Source organism: Alligator mississippiensis, chromosome 1 (genome assembly GCF_030867095.1).
Source record: "Alligator mississippiensis isolate rAllMis1 chromosome 1, rAllMis1, whole genome shotgun sequence".
NCBI lineage: Eukaryota > Metazoa > Chordata > Crocodylia > Alligatoridae > Alligator > Alligator mississippiensis.
Genome location: NC_081824.1, coordinates 47,651,136 through 47,673,472, shown reverse-complemented (window position 1 = coordinate 47,673,472; position 22,337 = coordinate 47,651,136). Strand labels below are relative to the sequence as shown.

At 42.7% G+C, this 22,337-nt stretch overlaps 1 protein-coding gene across 2 annotated transcripts in view; it reads right to left on the bottom strand.

Annotated features, from left to right (window-relative positions):
• The window catches only part of AGPAT5 (1-acylglycerol-3-phosphate O-acyltransferase 5), a 105,727-nt gene that overhangs the window by 81,179 nt on the left and 2,211 nt on the right, over positions 1-22,337 (bottom strand). The window contains exon 1 of one of the 2 annotated variants that reach the window (XM_019488433.2): positions 11,617-11,709. The exons of the other annotated variant lie outside the window; for it this stretch is intronic. Coding sequence (XP_019343978.2) covers positions 11,617-11,640 — 24 coding nt within the window. The 5' untranslated portion in view covers positions 11,641-11,709. Of the gene's footprint in view, positions 1-11,616; positions 11,710-22,337 lie in introns of those variants that run through there. 2 annotated transcript variants of the gene reach the window in all.

Genomic DNA, 22,337 nt, shown 5'->3' with positions numbered 1-22,337 from the left:
TTGTAGTTAACTAGTATACAGTACACAAGGGCTTGTTGCCTAGGACAACTTTTAGGATGTGTTTGTGAAACCCTTGGGAAAAAGACAAAAAAAATACAAAAAAGAGGATCCGAGAGCAGGTAAAGGTCAGGTGTAGTGCTATCGATAGAGGGCTTAAGGACAATATATTATGTCCCCCTTTTAGTTAATTGCACTGATTTATTTTAACATAGTACAGGTAACCCTTGCCATTCGCAGGGGATACATTCTTGTATCCCCCGTGAATGGCGAAATCCGCAAACCCAGCGGCTGGGGGGCATGGCTTAAACAGTGGTGGCGGGAGCCCAGTGGTGGCGGGAGAAGCCCGGCAGGAGCAAGTGTGGAGCTCCTGAGGAGCTCCTGTAAATGCATACGGTGTATTTAAAATGCGGGTTTGGCATTTGCGAATATTTGAAACCATGAATGCCAAACCTGCGAATAGCGATCGTTTCCTGCACATTTTTTATGGTTTCTACTTAATTTCTTATGTTGAGTATTACATTGGCTCACAAAAAAAAACCCATTAATGAACTGGCAGGGCATAAATTCTAACACTTCGAAATTCAGAGCCACAGCAATGCCCTTTGTGAAGGGCTCCCAGTGCAATTTGTGGAACACAAGAAAAAATACATATTCAGAACAACGATATTTTATGGCTAGCCCTTGTCTTGTGAATGGCTTCCTCAGGTTAGCCCCTGGTATGCAGCTCCTGTTCAACTCCACTTAAAATCCCAGGCTTTTGCTGGTCCTGGACATATGACATTTTATCAGCGTTAGACCACAATATTTAGCAGCAAAGCTGCAATTTGCCCTAGAGCTCAAAGCTATAGGAATTCCACTCAAATCTTCCTAGTCTATTTTAGGAAGATAACCATTGTCTTTTCATGTTTATATTTCTGGAACAATGTTACACCTGAGCTTCTTAAAGCTACTTTCTTCACATCCCTGGGTCACTGGCTCTATCTCCCACTTACTGGCAGAAAAACTACTTCAGAAAAAAGAAAAGAAAAACCAGCCTACATCCATACCCCTTTGAAAAATGCTTAAAAAGTTTCAGTGCTTCTTCTCTTTAAAAAATAAACTTACACTAAGGCCACTGACAGAGGTGCAGCTAAAGGCATGATGAGATCTGATTTGTGATTCCAACAGTTGCGCTGCCATGACACAATGCATGAGTTTGGGATCAGGGATCAGACCCCAGTCACACTCTACTTGCCAGTAGAGGGGGAGTCCAGGAGCATAATCCCAAATATGCTTCAGCTGATTGTTGGCTGGCTCCTGCCACCCAGTGGGCAAGCCCCTGGAGGCAGACAACAAACAGCTGATCACTGGCTAAACTGGGACTGAACTGGGGACCACTGGAGCCTCAATGTGGTCCATTCTGCCACATGTTCATTTTAAGGCACATTAGAAACCAGCCACAAAAATATTACACATAAAACTTCCTATTTTTTGTGTAATAATTTTGTGGCTGGTTTCACTTTTTGTTATGCCACTAACTGCCTAAACATATGTCCAGGTTATACTATAAAAATGCAGTTAACCCGTTAATTGTCGACAGTTTTAATGTCTGTTATGCAGACAGTTTTAATGTCTGCATAGGCAGACATGGCATTGAAAGTGTTTGCTTATGACTAATACATTAGAGAGACTTTAAAAACCTTGAGTACCGGGGTACTGTGTTCCCCTAAAATAGCACCCATGGTTGTCTGCCAGATTCAAAAATGAATCTGCATTATTTATTTCTACAGGGTTGGATCTAATGAAGCAACCTCGCAGTGCTTTTCCTAAGTAGGTTTTATTGCTTAGCAATAACTCCATGTCCATAAATTACTATTCGTGGAAGTTGCACAGAAAACAAAACTAAATAAAAGCTTTTCTTTGAAACTGACCAAAACGAAACAGAAAAAACAAAAAACAATAAAACCTCCAAAACCTGTTTTCCTCAAAAGCAGGTTAAAATATACAGTTATGTCCATTGAAAAAAAATTTTTTTTTAATTTCTAACTAAAACTTTAGATGGGTAAAAATTATGTTCTGTTTGATCTGAAAGACAGCCATTCAGCAATGTTCTATTGAATTTAATTCATAAATGAAAGAAACAGTATTCAGGTACTGTTAGTCTGAGGAACAGAATAGTTTAACAGGATAATAATACAAAGACTTTCAATTCTAGGTCACTAGTTTCCATGTGTCCCACTTCAGTAATTACCAAAAGGTTGTTACCATTTGAACAGCTGTTTGTTGGCCTTGATGAACTAAGCATGAGATATTCGTCAGCTAGGAACTGCACTGAATGTTCAGGACTGATGCTACATCATAAAAACCATTATTATGCTTATTAACCTTGTTGGCAAAAACCTGATGGCAGAGAAACTGCATGGATACCTTCTTACTCTCCATTTGAGTTAGGGGTCACTGCAGGGCACAGAAGAGAAGCCTGCATTGCTGTCACCAATGCAGTATTGCTTTGTGGATTGTTTTCAGTACTATCAGCCTGGAGTGTTTCTGAGCACTAGAGGCAAGACTAGTGGAGACTGAGTTTTCAGTCCATGCGTATCATACCGTTTTCTTTGGCAAGCTTACTTGGGAAATATCACCAAATTTCTTACATGGGTTCTAGAAAGTACATTATAAAATCCCCCTACAAATTAGCCTAATATGTTCCACAGCAGAAAGCAGAACTGTAATTTCTCACCCATTAAAGTAGCAATTACCTAGGAGACAACTAGATACAGATGGTTATAAGCTGGGACTGATGAAACAATGTTCCAAGTCAGAGCTTGAACAATCCACTTGTTTTTTACTAGCAGGAGAAGATTTTCTCAGCAATTATTTTTAATTTTTAGCAAACTGAAACTTTAATGGAAACTTGAGTATCTAACTTTTATGACTGCAAAGTGAAACGAGTATAAACAATGCCTTGTTGGTCTTCAAGGTCTGCTGCTCCAGCACGCCTGCTTTCATGCCTTAGGGCGCGTTTAGACGACCATGGTCATGCAGTATGTGGTGCTGCAAACACATCTGCAGCATCACAAACTGCAACGTCTGGTGTTCGCGCTGCAAGGGTATGCTGCCCAAGTATGTGCTGATGGGTTTTTCCTGTGGCTTTTTTTGACCCTCGGATATCCAGGGGTCACAAAAAACGTGGGGAAAAAACCAAAATGGTGCAATGCATGCTCAACCAGCAGCACAAGCTGCTGAAAAGCAAAGCTGGGCCACACTGTGGCTGCCGGCCAGGTTCCACATGGCAAAATCACCATGGCTGTAGCCCCATGAGGCCCCCAGGGAAGACTGCTGGGGCCAGCCCAGTGCTGGCCCCAGCCTCTCTTCCCCCACCCAGGGCACCTTGCTGCATGCCAAAGCACATGTGGCACAGGTGTTCCCTGGGGACAAGTAGCAGCGGCGCAAGGTGCGCTGCTGTTACTTGTTCCCAGGGAAACAAACATCCTTGTACGTCTAGACATGCCCTTAGAGTCCAAATGTGGTGGTCCTGTCAGTTTTTGTCATAGACTCACCAACCCCAACAGGCAGCAAGTAATCCCACAAGAGTCAAGTTAATTGCATTCTCTTGGTGAAGAAAGCTAAGAGCAACACTAGAAACAGGCACCAAAATGATTCAGATACTGAGAGCATGAAAGGTTTAAAATACTAGGAGATGCTGCTTTTGCAGCAACCAGAAAAGGTTACAATATTCTACATTCCCTCCAAGCTGCACAAAAGGCATCAAGAGTTCATTCTTCTTGCCCCATCTAGCTGTTGGGGAGGGAAGCTGGGAAGATAATGTCGTCTTATTTAATCAGGCAGCTAGCAGTCAAAAAGTGTAACTAAGTTGTTTCTGTCCTAGGAGTTATAGTACAGGAAAGCAACTCCCACTCTCCACCCCCATGTGAGTCTACAATATTAATCTTTAACTAATATACGCAGTCCTCCCTAACTACTAAATACTTAACTATAATGTCTAAGTCTTATGCATACACTAGTGGGATCCAACCTTTTTAAGTAGATCACTTTTTGAATTAAAAACAACCGCAGATCTACTGTACACCACCCCCACAGGTCAGTCTGTGTGGAGGAATGTGGGGGTAGATCGAGGTGGAGGAAGAAAAAAATATTTTGGGGTGCCCCCCCTCCCTCAAGCAGGTAAGTCTGTGAGGAAGGGGCAGATCGAGGCCCCAGCGTTGAGGGAGGGAATGGGGCACAGGCAGGGGCAGGAGAGCGGGGCCCCAGCCAGGCTGGTGGTGGGACAAGCAGAGCTCAGGAGGCACATGCTCCCTGGGCCTCCATTTGTCCCCCATTCCCCCCAGCCCCTGCTCCTGGCTCTGCCCTGCTCCCTCCCTCACTGCTGGGGCCTCAATCTGCCCTGCCACCCATGGTGCTGAGGGAGGGAGTGGGGCTGGGGCAGGGGCAGGCCCTGCACAGCCAGGGTGGGGTGCAGGATGGAGCCATGAGTGACTTGTCCGTGGGACATGGGGAGCAGGCAGCCCAGGAGGGCATGGGGGGTGTGCGCCCCTGGACCTCCAGGTGGGGCAGGGCAGGGCAGGGCGGGCTGGGGCCAGGGCAGCGTCAGGATCTTCCTGACGGGGGTGCTGGGCTGGGGAGCAGTGGTGCTGGGAGCAGGGCTATGGCCACCTGAAAATTCACCATAGCCCCCCTCAACCCCACCGCTGCCTGCCCCAAGTGCAACGCAGCTCAACCACCCTGCCAGGAAGAGCCCAGCACAGCCTTCCCCTTCTCCTGCCCCCCCTGCCAGGATATGGGAGCTGTGTACCCAGGATATGTATGCAGGGGAAGGCAGACTGCCATTGAGGGCTGGGAGGCTGCACCGGGCTCTTCGTGGCAGGGACCGTGTTGTGCTGTGCTCAGGGTAGGCGGTGGCAGCACTGGGAACGCAGCCTGGCCCAACACCCTCGCCGGGAAGAGCCCAGCACCGTCCTGGCCCTTGCCTGCCCAGTGTGCAGATCCAGGGGCACATGCTCCCCATGCCTGCCTGGGCTGCATGCCCCTCCCTCCCCCAGGACAGCTGCAGATCAGACCGGTGTCCTGCCCTGGCTTTGCAGGGCCTGTCCCTGCCCCAGCCCCACTCCTTCCCTCCCTCATCACTGCTGCAGCCACCTGCGTTATCCCGTGTTTGAGGAGGGGGAAGCACGTGCCCCCCCAATATGTGCACAGGGTGGAGGCAGCTGCTGTTGCAGGCTGGGCTTTGCACCCTGAGTCCTGCTGCAGCTGGCCCAGGAGAGGCTTGACACCACATGCATCCAACCATGGGGCTGAGCCTCATCCCCTGCCCACCCAGCAGCGGGACGCATGTAGTGTCGGGCCACTCCTGGACCAGCTGCAGCGGGGCTCAGGGCGCAAAGCCCAGCATGTCCAGCTGCCTCCGCCATGCACAGATGTGGGCATGCATGTGCCTCCCCAGGGCATCCGCCAGGGTGCTCTCAGCAGTAAGAGCCCCCCTTCACTCCTGGATGCGCAGCTTGGGCTTGATCCTCCCACCACCTGCCAAGTGAGGCCCCACGCAACTTACCTCTGCTCTTGCTGCACTGTCCCATACCACAGGGGCCTCAATCTGGCCCCCACCACCTCCCTCCCCCACTGACTGACCTGCTGGGCTGGGGGGGCGAGGGGTGCGCGCTCAGCCTTCCTAGCCTCAAATCAACTGTAAGAGGCTCCGTGATCGACCAGTTGACTCGATCAACCAGTTGGTGAACACTGGGATAGGATAAGAAAACACATTCTTATAAGGAACTGATGGAGAATGGGGAAGGGAGAAAACTGAAGACATCACAGAAAGATATATAAAGTTTCAAAAGTAGAGGTCAGCGTGATAAAACCAGGAAAAAAATATCAGAAGGAAGAGTAATGTTGCAAGCATGAAACAGAAAAGTGACTGACAATATGCAAAATGCAGTTTTGTGACTTTAAATTGCAAAGATGTGATCAAGAGCTGGCAGTACAGAATAGATTTTTATGCTCTTAGCCACTTAGTTTGTCTCAAAGCTTAGCTCAGTCTCTTCCAGTGATTCTCAACCAAGGTATCATGGCAACCTTGGATGCTGCTGCTTTCTTCCTGTTGACAGTGTTGCAGCACCAGGCCCCTGTGCAAGGAAATGAGTGTTCTCCTCCCCATCTGGCATGGCATGCATACCCCAGCATCCCACAGACAACGGGCACCTGTGACTGCTCTTCTGGAGACTCTCACTGCAGCCCTTCCCTCATGCTCCAGCAGCCCCTGTGCAGGCTGCCCCTACACGGAGAAGCAGCTTCTCCTTCAGGCAGACATGGGACCATGGAGACAACGTTTTATCCCTCCCATCCTTCCCTGCTCCTAGGAGAGGCCATAGAGGAAGGTGGCTCAGGTTGCTGTACTTGCCCCTTCATGCACATTCTGGGAATAGGGAGAGTGGTGAGAGAAAGAGTAGGGCACAGAGGGGTAAGGTCCTGCCCCTGCCACCCAATCGTGGCAACAGCTAGATTCTAGCTCAGTGATTCTCAACTGGGGTACTGAAAAATTCACAAAAGTTATGAAGGAGGCTGTGAGGCTAAAAAAACCCATCAAGAATCCCTGTCCTATTCAATACAGCTGTTGCTGCATATCAAGTAGCCTATCTACTTTTCTGGCACCCTCATCAAACACCAATTCAGTCCAGTCACAAATTAAGAATCCCTGTCCTATTCAATACAGCTATTGCTGCATATCAAGTAGCCGATCTACTTTTCTGGCACCATTATCAAACACCAATTCAGTCCAGTCACAAATAAAGGATAAGGACACTAAGGGAGACTAAGGATAAAAAAGAAATCCCGGGATCTCCCCTTTATGCATCTAAGTGTAATCATATAAGTGGGCCCTACATTCTGGCTCATTTAAATAGCCTTTCTACACCTTGCATGGATAAACAGCAGTGGGATAGCTTCAGCCCCATTGGGAGCAGGGGCCAGAAGTTAAGGCACCTTCTCTTCCAGGACAATGTCCATCTCATTGATCCGCTCTCTCTAGATTGCTTTTTCTGGTTGGCCAGGAGACCAACTTCAGTGACTGGATTAGAAGATGCTTTGGGCAATCATGAGTAGTAGTTATGGTACTTTGCTGGCAAGAGGCAAAATATATATTCAAACCCTCTCTGGCCAAAATGGTCCTTGATCATGAGGGCTCCCACCATATGGTAAATATCTGAACCAGTGGTCTATTGGGCTGAAAAACACATGTGCACCTTCTTCCAGTTTTAAACAGTTGCTAATCATGTTTTTACTCCTCCTAGACTTGTGGGGGTCTTACACAGTTACTTATCTAGCAGGATGATGCTTGTCCAACCAGTGAGCACATGCTGCCAAATGGTATTCATGTTGCTACATTTAGACACTTTTATGTAAGTGATGTGTGTAAAAGGTGATATAGGATTAGTTTCTAATGATTACAGCAGGGGTACACAGCTCAAACACTATTCAGTGCCACTTACATGTTCAAATGGAGAGCCACAAAATCACTGCATGGTCTCGACTCACAAAGTTACCATACAGTCGTGACTACTCACTGGATTACAGTATAAGGTTATTTTATTTAGGCAAAAGTTTAAAGACTATATAAAGACTGTATGTGAGAAACCTATATGGGGAAAAAAAAGAGGAAGAAAATAGGTCTCTTAGCTGTGTCCTAGGCACAGGGGCTCAGTGAACAGATGCACAGCTCAACTGCTAAATGATAAAAGAAGCCACATTTATGCCCATGTGGGGAACCCCACCACAGGGCAAAATTGGGTGCAGTCTGTCTCCTTCCCCTACAATCAAAGAACCCAGACAGAGTACTGACTTTTGCCTCTCCTTCTATTTCACCACCAAGTATTTTATAATCAGGACCCTATTACAGGAGAAAGTGGAATGGTGCAATCAAAACTACAGAAGATTCAACCACACAAGAGAAGAAGAGAAAAATGGAAGTCTGGTAACAGCGTCAGGTCAACCCTGCTCTGTCTAGAAAAAAAGAGGAACCAGTTGGGGTTAGTCAGAACAACAACACACAAGATAAAGTTTTTCCTAAATCAGTCAGCCAAATTCAACCATTCACGTTCTTAACCTGCATGCAGGACCTTCACCTAATGCAGGAGGTATACGGTCCCACTACGGGGAATGCCTTACTGAACTTGGTGTTGGTTACGGGGGATGACCTAGGGGAGCAGCAGATTCATGGTCACCTTGGGGACAGTGACCACCAATCAATCAAACTCGCCATATGACGTAGGGTGGGTAAGATATAGGGTGGAAGTGCTTGACTTTAGGAAGGCTGACTTCAGTGTGCTTAGGAGTCTAGTCAATGACGCACTGCAGGAGAAGAGTATTGGCAAGATGGGAGTCCAGGAAGAGTGGTCATTCCTAAAGGAAGCGATCCTTTGGGTGTAGAGAGAGATGATCCCAGTACGAGGGAAAAGGGGGAAAGGAGCCAAAGAAGGCATATAGGCAGTGGAAGCAGGGGGAAGCTACCACGGAGCATAGCCACTTGGCCTGAACTTGCAGGGAGGCAGTTAGAAAAGCCAAAGCAACTACAGAGAGGCTAGCAACACAAATTAAAGACAACAAAGTCTTTTTTTTTTTTTTTTTTTTTAAGGTATGTAGGGAGTAAAAGGAAGACACAGGGCAGCATAGGACCCCTACTGAACAAGGAGCAATTAGTGACAGACAAGGGGGACAAGGCTGAGCTGTTCAATGAGCTTTTTGCCTCAGTGTTCCTGAACAGGGTTCAAAATAAGTTTCCTAATGGGTTCTTAGATGGGCATCAGAGGAACACCAGCCTACCAGCTCTCAACGCTGACCTGGTGCAGAGTCACTTGGGTGGACTGAATGTGTTCAAGTCAAGAGGACCGGATGAGCTGCATCCGAGAGTACTGAAGGATTTGGCTGGTGTCATAGCAGAACCACTGGCAGGGCTGTTTGAACGTTCATGGTGCTTGGGTCAGGTCCCGGAGGACTGGAAAAGGGCCAGTGTGGTCCCTATTTTCAAGAAGGGGAGGAAAGAGGATCCAAGTAATTATAGGCCAGTCAGTCTCGCGTCCATCCTTGGAAAGGTCTTTGAAAAGATTATGAAGGATCATATTTGTGAGAGTCCAGTGGGAAAAATAATGCAGGAAGGAAACCAGCATGGATTTGTAGCAGGTAAATCATGCCTGACCAATCTGGTAGAGGTGGATGTCGTTTTCTTGGATTTTAGCAAGGCCGTAAATACAGTATCTCATTCTCATAAATAAATTAAGAGGCTGTGACATAGATGTTTACACAGTCCAATGGGTGGCAAATCAGCTTAGCAGTCGCACCCAGAGAGCGGTAGTAGACGGGTCAGTATCAACCTGGAAGGATGTGGGTAGTGGGGTCCTGCAGGGTTTGGTTCTTGGACCTGTACTCTTCAATATCTTCATCAGTGACTTGGATGTGGGTGTGAAGTGTACTGTGTCCAAGTTTGCGGATGATACTAAATTGTGGGGTGAAGTGCACACTCTGGAGGGTAGGGAACGATTGCAGGCAGACCTGGACAGGTTAGAAAAGTGGGCAATAGGATGCAGTACAACAAGGACAAGTGCAGAGTGCTGGACCTAGGGTGCAAAAATAAGTGATCCTCTCAGCAGCACAGAAGCAGAAAGGGATCTCAGAGTCATAGTGGACTCCAAGATGTACAGGAGTCATCAGTGTGATGAAATCATCAGCAAAGCTAACCGCACTTTATTATGCATCGGCAGATGCATGACAAATAGATCCAAGGAGGCGATACTTCCCCTCTATGCGGCATTGGTCAGACCACAGTTGGAGTATTGCGTCCAGTTTTGGGCACCATACTTCAAGAAGGATGTTGATAGACTCGAGAGGGTCCAGAGGAGGGTCACTCATATGGTTAGGGTTTACAGGACAAGCCTTATGAGGAGAGACTGAGGGACCTGGACCTCTTCAGCCTCCACAAGGGAAGGCTGAGAGGTGATCTTGTGGCTGCCTACAAATTCATTAGGGGGACTCAGCAAGGGTTCAGAGATGCTCTGTTCACCAGGGTGCCTCTTAGGGTAACAAGGGACAACGGTCACAAACTGACAGAGAGCAGATTTAGGCTCGATATCAGGAAAAACTTCTTCACGGCACAGGTGGCCAAAATTTGGAATGGGCTTCCAAAGGAGGTGGTGCTCTCCCCTACCCTGGGGGTCTTTAAGAGAAGGCTGGATAGGCATCTGGCTGGGGTCATCCCCAGCACTCTTTCCTGCCTAGGCAGGGGTTCAGACTCGATGGTCTGTCGAGGTCCCTTCCGACCCTAGCATCTATGAATCTTGGAATCTAAAAGCAAACCCACGAGCCTATTGTTTATGGCCATACTCTTCCCACAATGCTAAACCCTCTCTGCATTATCCTTTCCTGATCTTACATTGCAATGTAGATTATGAGCTCTTTGGGGTAAGGGTCACTTTGTTATCTGTTTAATTAAATCCCTCTAAAACATAATAATGAGAAGCAGGTTAAAGAATGAGAAAGTAGAGAAAGAAAAGTTAAACCATAATTCCAGAGATACACAGAATACAAAATATTGTCTTTTCCTGCAGACTATGCATGAAGGTGGTTGGTTTCAAGTGCTGCCTGACAAGTCTTTGCTTTCTTATATATACCAAGATAAAAGATCTGTTTCGACAAAGAGATATTTATCTCTAAACTAGCAATGCAAATCCCCTGAAATTACTGGAAACTGGGCATTTACTTTACTAGAACTTGGATCAGGTCCTCTGAAACGACTCAGATCTGATAAACGGTAAGAATTCAACCACAAAAATGCAAAACAGCATTCTACAGCAACAATGCAGAGTGATACTGCACTGTTTGATGAAAAGTTCTCTGGAACAACACTGCCTCTTCATTTTAACTTAATACAGGACCTACTGTAGAGAGACCCTGATCTTGATAACTGGTTTCTGGGCAAGGCCACAATACAAATTAGAAGCTGTAACTTTGGGGCCATTAATTCATTTTTTAATGGTAGTTGACTACCATGAAGATATTTTTGTAGCAGGGTTTGTATTTTTGCATTTTAGGGTTGCAGCCACAAACCCCATCAAGCTCCAAGGCATGTGTGCAGAGGCTAATATGCACTCTGTGCATAGTGAGGTCAGGAAGCATTACTGTTCTCATGTTTCCTCCAATAAATCCTCTACAGCTATTTTAAGTCATTCTCGTATCATTTTATGCCATTAACTTGTACACGAAGCTGCTTGTATTTTTGTTTCTTTGCCAGTCTCATCATTTTGACCCCCTCCCCCATCCTTCCTGCTTATACCACTGATGAGTGAATGGTCCACTGGGTCTAAAGTCACTTAAATCACAGAACTTTCTCCTCTGTGCCAGCAAGGGCTTAAGATAAGGATCTAAAGGCCCTCCAGTGGGACACCGAAGAACTATTTTCTTGGGTATCTGTATGGCCCATTCTACCACAGTAACTTAGCATCCCACATTTTAATGTACATCTCTTCACATCAATCATGAAGAGTATCATTAGCCTTATTTTACAGGTAGGTAAAAGGGAGAGACTAAAAGGTATGGTAACATAGCACATATTACAGAAGAACAGGGAATTTCACTCACTTTTTTTTTGTCCCAGGGTAGCATCCTAACTACTGCACCAGAGGGGTTCCAGTGTTACAAAAGCACCAAGAAACTAGAACAAACAAAACACCTGCTTTTGTTCAAAGCTCCACTCAACTCCTGCAACAGGCTGCAAAGCAGAAAAAAGGAAGAACCTTTAATGGGACAAGGGCAGCTAGGAATTCCTTGGCGTTAAATAATATTTTTCCTTAAAAATATCCTTTTAATATAAAGACACCTATTTGTATATCTTAGTTTAAATGATGGGATACCGAAACCAGGCCTATCCCAACCATGCTGTTGGTCCAGCGTTAAGATACAGTAAATGATATCACCCATCACAACAAACCTTGCCTCTGATATCCAGCAATACATTTGGTGAAGAGCCTCTGCATGCCCAACATGCCACAAAACAGACTGCAAGCCTGGGTCAGACCACAGTCACAGTTTATACCTAATGTATACCAAGGCAGATAGCTGACTCAGAAATATACAGCATCTGTATATTCTGTTCAGGTTCAGAGAATCAAACCACTGCCAAACCCAAGAGACCTGAAAAGCATGACTTATGAACAGGAAAAGGTAAAAGAACTAGGGTTATTTAGTCTGCAGAAGAGAAGACTGAGGTGGGGATTTGATAACAGTCTTCTAATACCTGAAGGGCAATTACAGAGTGGATGGAGATGTGCTTTTTTCTGTGGCCACAGAGGACAGGACTAGGAACAATGGATTCAAGCTGCAACAGAGGAAATTTAGGTTGGAAATTAGGAGATTTCTGACCACGAGGGTAGTCAAGCATTGGAGCAGGTTGCCTAGAGTTGAAAATTTTCAGGAATGGAGATTCTACAAGAGCAGGTTAGACAAACAGAGGTAGAACAATTTAGTCAAAGAAGATCCTGCCCTTGAGCAAGGGGTTGAATTAAGTACTTTATGATGTGCCTTCCAGCCATACTTTCTTATGATTCTAATATCCTAGGTGTATTGTACAGATTCTTATAACTTAAAAAAAAATTCTAAAAATTCTTATTTGGCTGAAGTGAAAGGCAGATGACTTCATAAACTGATAGTGGTTGTTACTATTATATTTCTCTTTTTAGAATGATGTGATTACTTTAAAAACTATACATTTAATATTTTACTTATGTTGTTTGATGTTAAGCATAACAGTTTTGTGTTTGAACTCATTGTCCTGACTTTTATTCTTAAGCTTTAGTCCTCCAAATGCTTCCACACCCAAGCAGTCATATTGAAGTCAATGTGCACGAAAGTTAGGACTGTCTTTAATTTTCATATGGTCAGAATAGGGGGAGAAAAAACAAACAAAAGCCCTAAACACACCTGCACAATTTTCATAAACTGAATCAAACAGGAGTATCTGGCAAAGCCATGAGTGAGTTCAAGTATGAGTTGAAATAAATGGTTCTGTACCAGTAGGTACTATTCCAAGCTAAAAAGGAATCACTGAACTTTTCAGGGGAAATGGGATTATCTTGGCCAGTCAAAAAAAACATACATAATAATTGTAATAAAATAGCATTATAAATGACAGGAAAAATAGTTTTGGAATCTTTCATTCTGCTCATATTTCTCTGACTACAAACAGTACTTTTTCAGTATTTGATTCTAGAAACGTCAGCTTTCAAGTATGTGGGCCATAAAAATTATGGTTGTCTTAGAATTATAAAGATTCTAATAAAACAGATAAAAGGTTGCAGTGACTTCATCTTACTGAAGAAAAGCAAGATGGAAATGTACAAACATTTTAGGTGCCTGCACCCTCAGAATCTTTACTTCGGCACCTTGGCTCCACGTGGATAGCATGTCGCACCTCAGAATAGGCTTCATAATAGCCAGCATGCTACAGAGGCAGTAAACTCAGTAAGTCTAGACCTAACCAGTAGGAAATTCTGATGACTAAGGCGCATCTTAAATCCTGCCCCCAACTCCTAGCACCGCATTCAAAGGTGGAAGGGGGTGCCTCCATCTGCATGGTTCAAAAATAAGTGACATCTCCTGATATTTGGAAGTTAAGACACCAACTAACTCAGCAAGGCTCACTATTTTGTTTTAAGATACGAGTTGGGGAAAAACAGAAGTGATGCCCATCTCCCCCTTTACGTACCTGTTTTAGATCTCTGGGTGAAACAGAAATATTTCTGGAGCAGGAATTTAAATTTAGGTTCGTGCCCTCCTAAGGGAGTGCCTTAACCACTAAGGTTAAGAGTCATGCACCCTTTGGTGGTCTCTTTCAGGGTCAGCAAATCTTGAACTCTTTTCTGGTATACAGGAAAGTATGGAGTACCCACACCCAGAGCAGAATCTGGGCTGGAAGAGGACAGTAGAAGATATGTGTTTGAATCCTATCAGGCTACAAAGGGCCTGGAACCTGGGTCTCCCACTTCCTGAGTATATGCTGTAACTACTAGGGTTTATAACAAAAAATATGCCAAATTCTGTTAGTTTATGTACTACCAAACAAAGCACTTCTCAAGACTTTGATAAAGGAACACCTTATTGAGCTTAGATACAAACTAGACACCAAGCTGCTCAGTCCTATCAAGACTGGGGCAGATCTGGGCACTTAGAAAGGTCTCAAACCAAATCCAGGAATAGGTATTATACTTGTACTATTATAAATGATTGGACACCAGTCTATAACTCTAACGTAACAGAAGTTCAGCACACAGACTGGTTTAAAAAAGGCAGAACCTGGTCTAAGATTTGCCCCCTCCACTAAAGGGCAAATGTGTGATCTCTTTGTTACTGATCCAAACTACACTGCTTATAGAAAACCATGAACTTAGATTGATTCTGCCTCAGGCTTTTTGAATATCTGTACCTGTCCATAATGACAGGAACATTTTAAAACCCTATATAAGTTAAGCCAAGATCATATACCAGCTGACTGGGGCTTTCAGGATCATAATTTTGTACTTAGGCACTTAAGTCTCACTTTAGGACAGTGGCACAAATGCAAGTTTATACATCAAGTCTGTGGCATAGTCAGGACTTGAGTTTCAGTAGGTCAGTGCTTTATAGACTTGAGGCACTTCTGGATAGACTCCAGGCATCCCCTGGAAAATGCCAGGTCCAAGTTTTTACTCTTAAATTATAGAGCAGTTTTTGTCTGTTGCAAAGAACTCAGAAAGAGCACAACTATGGATTTCTATTTGAAATATCTGGGTTTATCTTGTGAATCGTGTTTGTAAACGTAACATTGTGTGACATCCACTGGCACTCTTGAAAGGATCTCAAGGTACCCATGGGCTGCTGTATCACCCTGGTTGAGAATCACTATAGTAGATAGTTACTACAGGAGGCTGATAAGAAGGTCAAAGCCAGAGTGTCATTTAAGCAAGTTTTAATATAAATTGCTAAAACACTGAAAAATGCAGACATTTTAAACAGGTAGCTAATGTGAAAATGAGAGGAAATCTATTTACAAGCTGAGAATTCAGCTGAACCAGCTGAAGTGTTTGCCTGGAGAAGGAGCATCTTCATGTTGTACAAAACTTGAAATCACTCCCCACATAGAACTGTTCCAGCTAACTTCAGAGCAAAAAAAATCTCCCACAATTGTAGCATTTATGACTGATCATTCAAGACCACAGAACAATCTAAATTTCCTCACAAAATGAAATTTCCTCCCCAAATTCAAAGCAAGAACTATTGTTTTCCCAAGAAAACATCTTCCTTCATCCTTTATTTAAATTATTCTTCAACTTTTCAAAAATAACTTACAAGCATATCAGTCATTTAAGCACTTTTTGAAAGTGTTACCTTCAGTGTCTCCCCTACAGCAACAAGCAGGGAGACTCTGGCATATACTCTCTATGAAGTACCCCTTAATGTTGTACAGGACCTTACTTTTTGCAAAATATGAAGAACTTGAAAGAAGCACTATTTAAATATGATCTGCAAAACACAGCTACAAACATTTGTACCAAAGTTCAGAATGAGCTTATGCATATTTATCAGTCATCAGACATGGGAAGAAAAGAGAATGAGTGCTACATTTGCCATTACAATTGCAAAAAAGGTGAAGTTGGGGTATTTATAAGTTTATAAGCCACTCTGAGCATTTTTGGGAAGGCCAGCATATATACCTAATACATACATTAATTTGTGATTAAGGCAAAGATTCTGTTCCATTTTCAAAATGGATTTAGGAATCCACTGACTTTCCAGATGGCCTTTGGCTTTTAAGTCATGTTTGAAAATGGAAATTTTCAAAAGCATCTTGGATCCCCAAGTGGTCTAATCTAACACGACTGTGTATGTGACATGCTGTAGGCTGCCATATACCAAGAAAATTAATGTTTTAGCATATGTAGCTGTGTACCCTATTCAGGTGCATGCCCTTAGGACTGAAGAAAGCTAGGCATTTACCCAATTTTTATTTAAATAACATTAGCTAAATATAGGAATAATCTATGCTAATTTTTCCCCCTCATTAAGTCTCCTTAGCATTTTTCAAAATTCCTTATCCCTCTAAAACAGCTCTGCAGTTGCCAGGACTTTATCAGTCCAAGGCTGCTTGAAAATAAGGCTCCTACTCAGTTTCACCAAGTATGCAGTTAAACAGAGCACGATTACAAATTAGACATTGGGGCCAAAGATTTCTTACGCATTTAAGGGGCTTATACACTGGACCAATATGTAGATAACAATGATTGTTATAATCTAAGCAATAGGCAAAAATTGTAACTGGTTCTTATGCAATTAAGTGAATTAAGTATGTATCTGATATGCATGCACGCAAGTGGAATATACTGCACATGTTCAAATAAACTGATTCCAGGCAAGTACAAATAGCTGGTTTTAAACTGAAATCAAAACAGCATGAAACAAGCAGTCTCTCCCTTTGTAGCATCTGATGAAGTAGGATGTCACCTATGAAAGCTTAGGCCTCCCTGAACAGGTTAGTCTCTAAGATGCCACCCTGCCCTATCTTCTGCTGGACTTCACACTAACATGGATAACTATCCAATTGAATTCCTAATTATAGGTGGGGCAAGGAAGGAGAAGGGGAGGAAGGCTGCGGGCACATACTGTGCAACACAGAGGCAGAGAAGAAACAGAATAATCTCCCTTGTTTGCTAATGCTCTTTAGAACATGATGCAAAATTGACGTATTAGAAATCGAAGGTAAATCAAAACTTTTCCAAAAAGCATATTTCTTTATAACTGCAGAAAGAACACCTTCCATTTAAACCTATTTTTAAATCTAATATTACTAAGGATCAATAATAAACTTTGCTCTGTCATATCAACATAATTCTACAGTAATTCATCTGAAATCACTGGAACGCCAATGATGTTTAACTGAGAATAGAATAAGTACCCTAACTACTGTAGAGCTTGTGGGCCATTGTACTAAATGAAATGAAGAGTGCTTTTACTTGTTCTATTAAAAATCAAATAAAAAAAACCTATGTGGTTGAATTATGTAGCAAAAGAAAAAGTGACTCTCCATCATATTATGATGCATTTCTGTGATGCAGCATCTGCCATTTAACAGCTACGATGCCGAAAAGGTCAACAGACTATTTTTAAAAAATAGATTTTTTGTCCCTTTAAATTTAATACATTTTAATGAAAAATAAATTTGAAAACAAAACTACCCATGTTACCTAAATGTAAACTTACTATAATTTCTAAAATAATTTAAATTAAACAACAATACAATATTTAAAAATATACTTGCTCTCAAAATTGAAAGGAAGTTCAGTCATAACTGGTAACAGTCACTGGCTAAGCACCTGAAACTGGAGGGGTTTTGAAGTACTAAACTAACTTCTGACAAAAGTAGTCTTTCCTAAATGTGCAGGCAAACTATTTTCTTCGTTTCACCTTATCAAACTAGTTCACTTCCAGAGGAGACTGGACAGTCACCTTGCTGAGATCACCTGACCCCAGTTGTCTTTCCTGACTAGTGCAGGGGGGCTGGACACAATGATCTTGCGAGATCCCTTCTAGCCCCTTACAATCTATGAATCTATCTGCCAGTACACAGAGGAGAGTGGGGAACCCACTTGCAGACATACCTGCAGGGGATTTCCCCACTCCCCAACACAGGGGCACAACAACAAAGGATGTGTATAGACATCCTTGGGGTAAGATCAGCTGTGCTGTGACCTATCACCGTATAGCTGATTACTCTCTACCAAAGACATCCATTTCCAGCCTCACATTCCTTTCTACACTTGCGTAAACCAACAACAGAAGGAGCAGAGTGCATCTGCCCAAAATAAACTACAGCAAAAACACTTGGTCTTGACTGGCTCTGAAGACTTAGCGATAACCAAAGAACCAAAACAAAGCCTTCAGCCCAGGCTGAATTGTGCAATCACGCTCTTGTTCAAAAGAAAAACCTCTTACAGCTGATGGAGAAAGTGCATGCAGCACATGCACTCATGACTACAGAAAGACATAACCAAGGCATGCAGAAAAAAAACCTGACACATTTTTGTGAAGTGGCAGATAAGCTGAAAAGCCACAAGGCTGTAGTCATATGATTAGAGCACACTCCTGGGAGCCAGGAATGATAGGTTTAAATCCGCAGGCTGAGGATGGCCTAGAACTTGTGTCTCACTTCTTGGGTGGCTGTTCTAAGTACTAGCCATATATATATATATATATATATATATATATAGGTGAGCATGTCCTCTTGAAATGTTTTAAAAGAAAAGAATGAGTCCTGCTCTGTTCTTAAAAAAAAAGCCTGTAGATGTTTACTCTCAAGAAAGGATCCCCAGGAGATCCTGCAATCCTGAGACAGGCACCAAACCTCCTACGAAGGGTCAGATTTCAAACATACCCCAAAGTTGAGCACCCCTTAATTAGCTGCCTGTAAGCAGTTTTCTGCTCAGTATGCTAGATGGTTTGAAGATAAGTGGAAGTGTTTTACTAGTGAGTGACATCTGACTCTCAGAGCACTTTTCTGAGATGGACACTAAAACATTTCCTAAGAAAGTAGCATTTCTAACACATCCTGCTCCAGAGGACTAGGAGGCAAGAGAAGGAGAGAGATGCATGAGTGATGACAGAAACAAGCACACTAGAATAGATGTGAATTTTACATAGCTGAAGCATGAAAGAGATACCTAAGGATCACTGCCAGACAAGGGAAATACCAAAGAAATCAGAAATTATTACAAGCAAAATATTTAGGTTTCATCTGCTCTGAAACATGTGCACAAACATGGTAACCATTAATTTCATAGTCCTGTTGTAAGCTGGGATAGTGGTCTAAATGGTCACAAATAAGTGAGGGATATGATGAAGCTCTATTACCAGTCCTTTCAATCACATCTTAAATCACAGCATATTTTTAGATCATTTTTGTTTTCATAATCTCATCTGGACAATATGATGATAGAAAAAGACACTGACCTCCTTGGAAGACAGGTGTTATGGATTACCTTCATGAAGACTGCATTCTGGACTGCATTCATAAAGATGAATTCATTGTGACATGCAAGACTGCGTAAGAGCTGACACACTAAGTCAATGCTTTCAAAGAGCTCACAGTTATTTTCAAGATTTAAAAAAGTACATCCAAATCCACAAGTGGCACAAGGTAATTCCTCCAAGTCACCAGAGTTGCACCTGTTTGTGTCAGTCCCAGTTTTAGCTCCTCAAGTTGTAACATACCACTTGTTGTCAAAAGCCATTCATTTTAAACCAAGCTTAAAAAAGGTTTCAGCATCTTATATTTTTCACAGCCTAGAAAGCGCAAGCTCAGGGGTGACTTGGTGGCAGCCTATAAGTACATAAGGGGTGTGCATCGGGATCTGGGGGAACACCTGTTCACCAGAGCACCCCAAGGAATAACAACATAAACTCCTGCAAGACTGTTCTAGGCTGGACACAAGGAAAAAACTTCTTTACTGTCTGAGCCCCCAAGGCCTGGAATAGACTCCCCCCAGAGGTGGTGCAAGCACCTACTCCAAACACTTTTAAGAAACAGCTGGATGCTTATCTTGCTGGGATGCTTTGACCCTAGCTGGCTTCCTGCCCCTTGAGCAGGGGGCTGGACCTGATGATCTTACAAGGTCCCTTCCAGCCCTAATGTCTATTAAATCTATAGAGGAGAATCAACAGCCAACTCAAGGAAAAAAAGAAACATCTCTCAACAAAATGCATCTTGCAGGAAGAACAAAACCTCCAAAGGAAAGAAGTGTAATGATTATTCGTGTTCTACTCTCCGTAACTGCATTCATACATTTTCAGTACTGTGAGTTTCTAATCCGGAATGCTACTCTGGGACATAGTCAGAATGCAACATGTGAATTTAGTTAGTATACTTGTAGCATGTAATTTACATTAAAATATGTAGATATACACTAAATGCAAATATGGCTCTTTAAGTTCCATCAGGATTCTATGCTTACATTTACAATGCTGCTGTCAAACATACTTCATTTATAAGTTAGCAAGTTTATTTTCCTAAATGCCAGCTCCTTAAGCTCATGCTATAATATGAAAGGAAAGAGACATATTACCACTAGTGTTAAAACTACATTTGAAAGTGGACATACACGTAAGTTTTGTTTTAAAGTGGGAGGAGGGTAGTAGGGAGAAGACTTATGTTTGTTGGTGGGTGCCTTAGCTATTCCAAAGCAATGATTTTGCTTGTCTACTCCTAACCTGCACTAAGCAAAGCTAGGTCAGTTTTGCCCATCAATGAAACAGGCAGTACGTAATTAGGGTTTAGCTTCACTTTCTGTGGGTTAGAAACAGACAAAGCAGTTATGCTGGATTCAGTCACACTTTAGTAACTCTCTGTCCCCCTTTTAATGCAGCACAAAAGGTTTCACTATCCACACTATTGGAAATTCATTGACAGTTCTCATAATGAGCCAGAACTCAGGTTTCTCTTCCATAGCTACATGGATTCTGCAAAGCTAACAGGGACAGAATCTTATTTTTGGTAGTAAGCAGATACAAAACCAAAAACACTGAGAGACTGCTATGAGATTCACTCTAATGAGTGCTGCAGTGATCATGGGGTGATAATGTTGGCCCTCATATTTATAGACAGGATATGTTCTTGCAGGAGGAATGAAATAGATGACCTAAATCACAATTTGTGGTCTTGTTCATTCTTTGACATAAGAGGGAAATGGATCTCTCCATTAGTGGAAAATTTCAAGCACTAGGCCAATGAAGAAAAAACAATTTGCCTCCTCTCTAACAACTTACAACCTGTCCTATATTCCGTAGGTATATCTGCACTACTCGCACAAATAATAAGGGCCAAAATCAAACAGAATTCCCCTTTTTTATTCTACTAGTTTATATTGCTTTGTTTTATTTAGTTTTATGTATTATTACATTATGTTTGATATTACTTCTGTTGAAATTAATGGAATGTGTAATGTTATCATATTCTTTTACCAGCAACTACAACTCACAAAATGATATGTACTAATAAAATTATTGTTAATTCTACTGTACCATTTTAATGAAAGCTGGAAATGAACTACTACTACTATGGATGTCACTTAAAATATGTAAAGGGAGAGGACCTGTACAGCAAGAAAGTGATCAGAACCCAAGTACTGCAGTAGTAAAGCCTACTACTAGCCTACTCTATTATAATACAGATGTACGGTACAACTCTCAACCCCACCTTCTGTTTTTAGGGATTCACATGAGTTACATCACATAGCTCAGGATGCAGCCCCATTTCACCAGTTTGAGGTATAACCGGTTAAGATAAAACTCACACAGATCATGAAGTAGACTTTTGTTTCAATAAATTTGACTAGAAACATTCAAGTCAGCAGAATTAAATGATCTCTGTGTGTACATGTGTTTGAGAGACAGAGAGAGAGAGACTTTGTGGACTAACAGTCATTGCCACATAGAACCCTCCTCTTTTCTCCACTCCTGCAAAACTAAGATATGCTCTTATCTAGTTAAAACAAAACAAAACAAAAAATACCCTAACTTGTAGGGCCTAAATCCAGGCTTTAACCCAGTAAAATGGCCATCACATTAATGAGAAATTCAACAGGTTTATGGTTTTAAGAGCAGAGGCCATAAATGTTTATGAAAGCCTAGGTGTGTATTGCTTGAGACATACACGGACACAACAACTGTAAGGGACTGTGAAAGTCTTGAGGGCACAGCCTCAGGCTGCATGTCTAGCATTGACACTGTCTTGCTACATGACCTTGAGCAAGTCACTCACATGCCTTATCCAGAAGAGCACTTAAGCATACATATAATCCTACTGACTTCAATAAGATTGTGCAGTCTGCTTGAATATTTTGCTGGAGCAGGTTTCCAAACTGTTTATCTAGCAGTAAAAGCAATGAACAATTAAAACTTAAATCTGTGTCATAAATAGTCAATGTATTCAATTCATCACACAAAACCTCCCTCCCTCCCTCTGCAAGTTATAATGTTTCAGTGGCCATGAAGCAATTTAGATACCCAGTGATGAACGTTCTGTAAGTATAATGTTATGAGTTCTAGATCGCATTTTGTGATTTGATTTCAGGTACGTGATATTTATTATATACATCAGGGATTAAAATTATAGGAAAAGATTTGCCTACTCTGTTAACTCAATTAGGTGCCCCAAAGTAACAGGTTTTACTCCAGTTTCAAGACAATAAAACTGATCCCATACACACTTAAGCAAATGGGACTTCTCACAATCACAGAGCCATGAATGTGTTCAAGTGTGATTTGATCACAGATCCCAC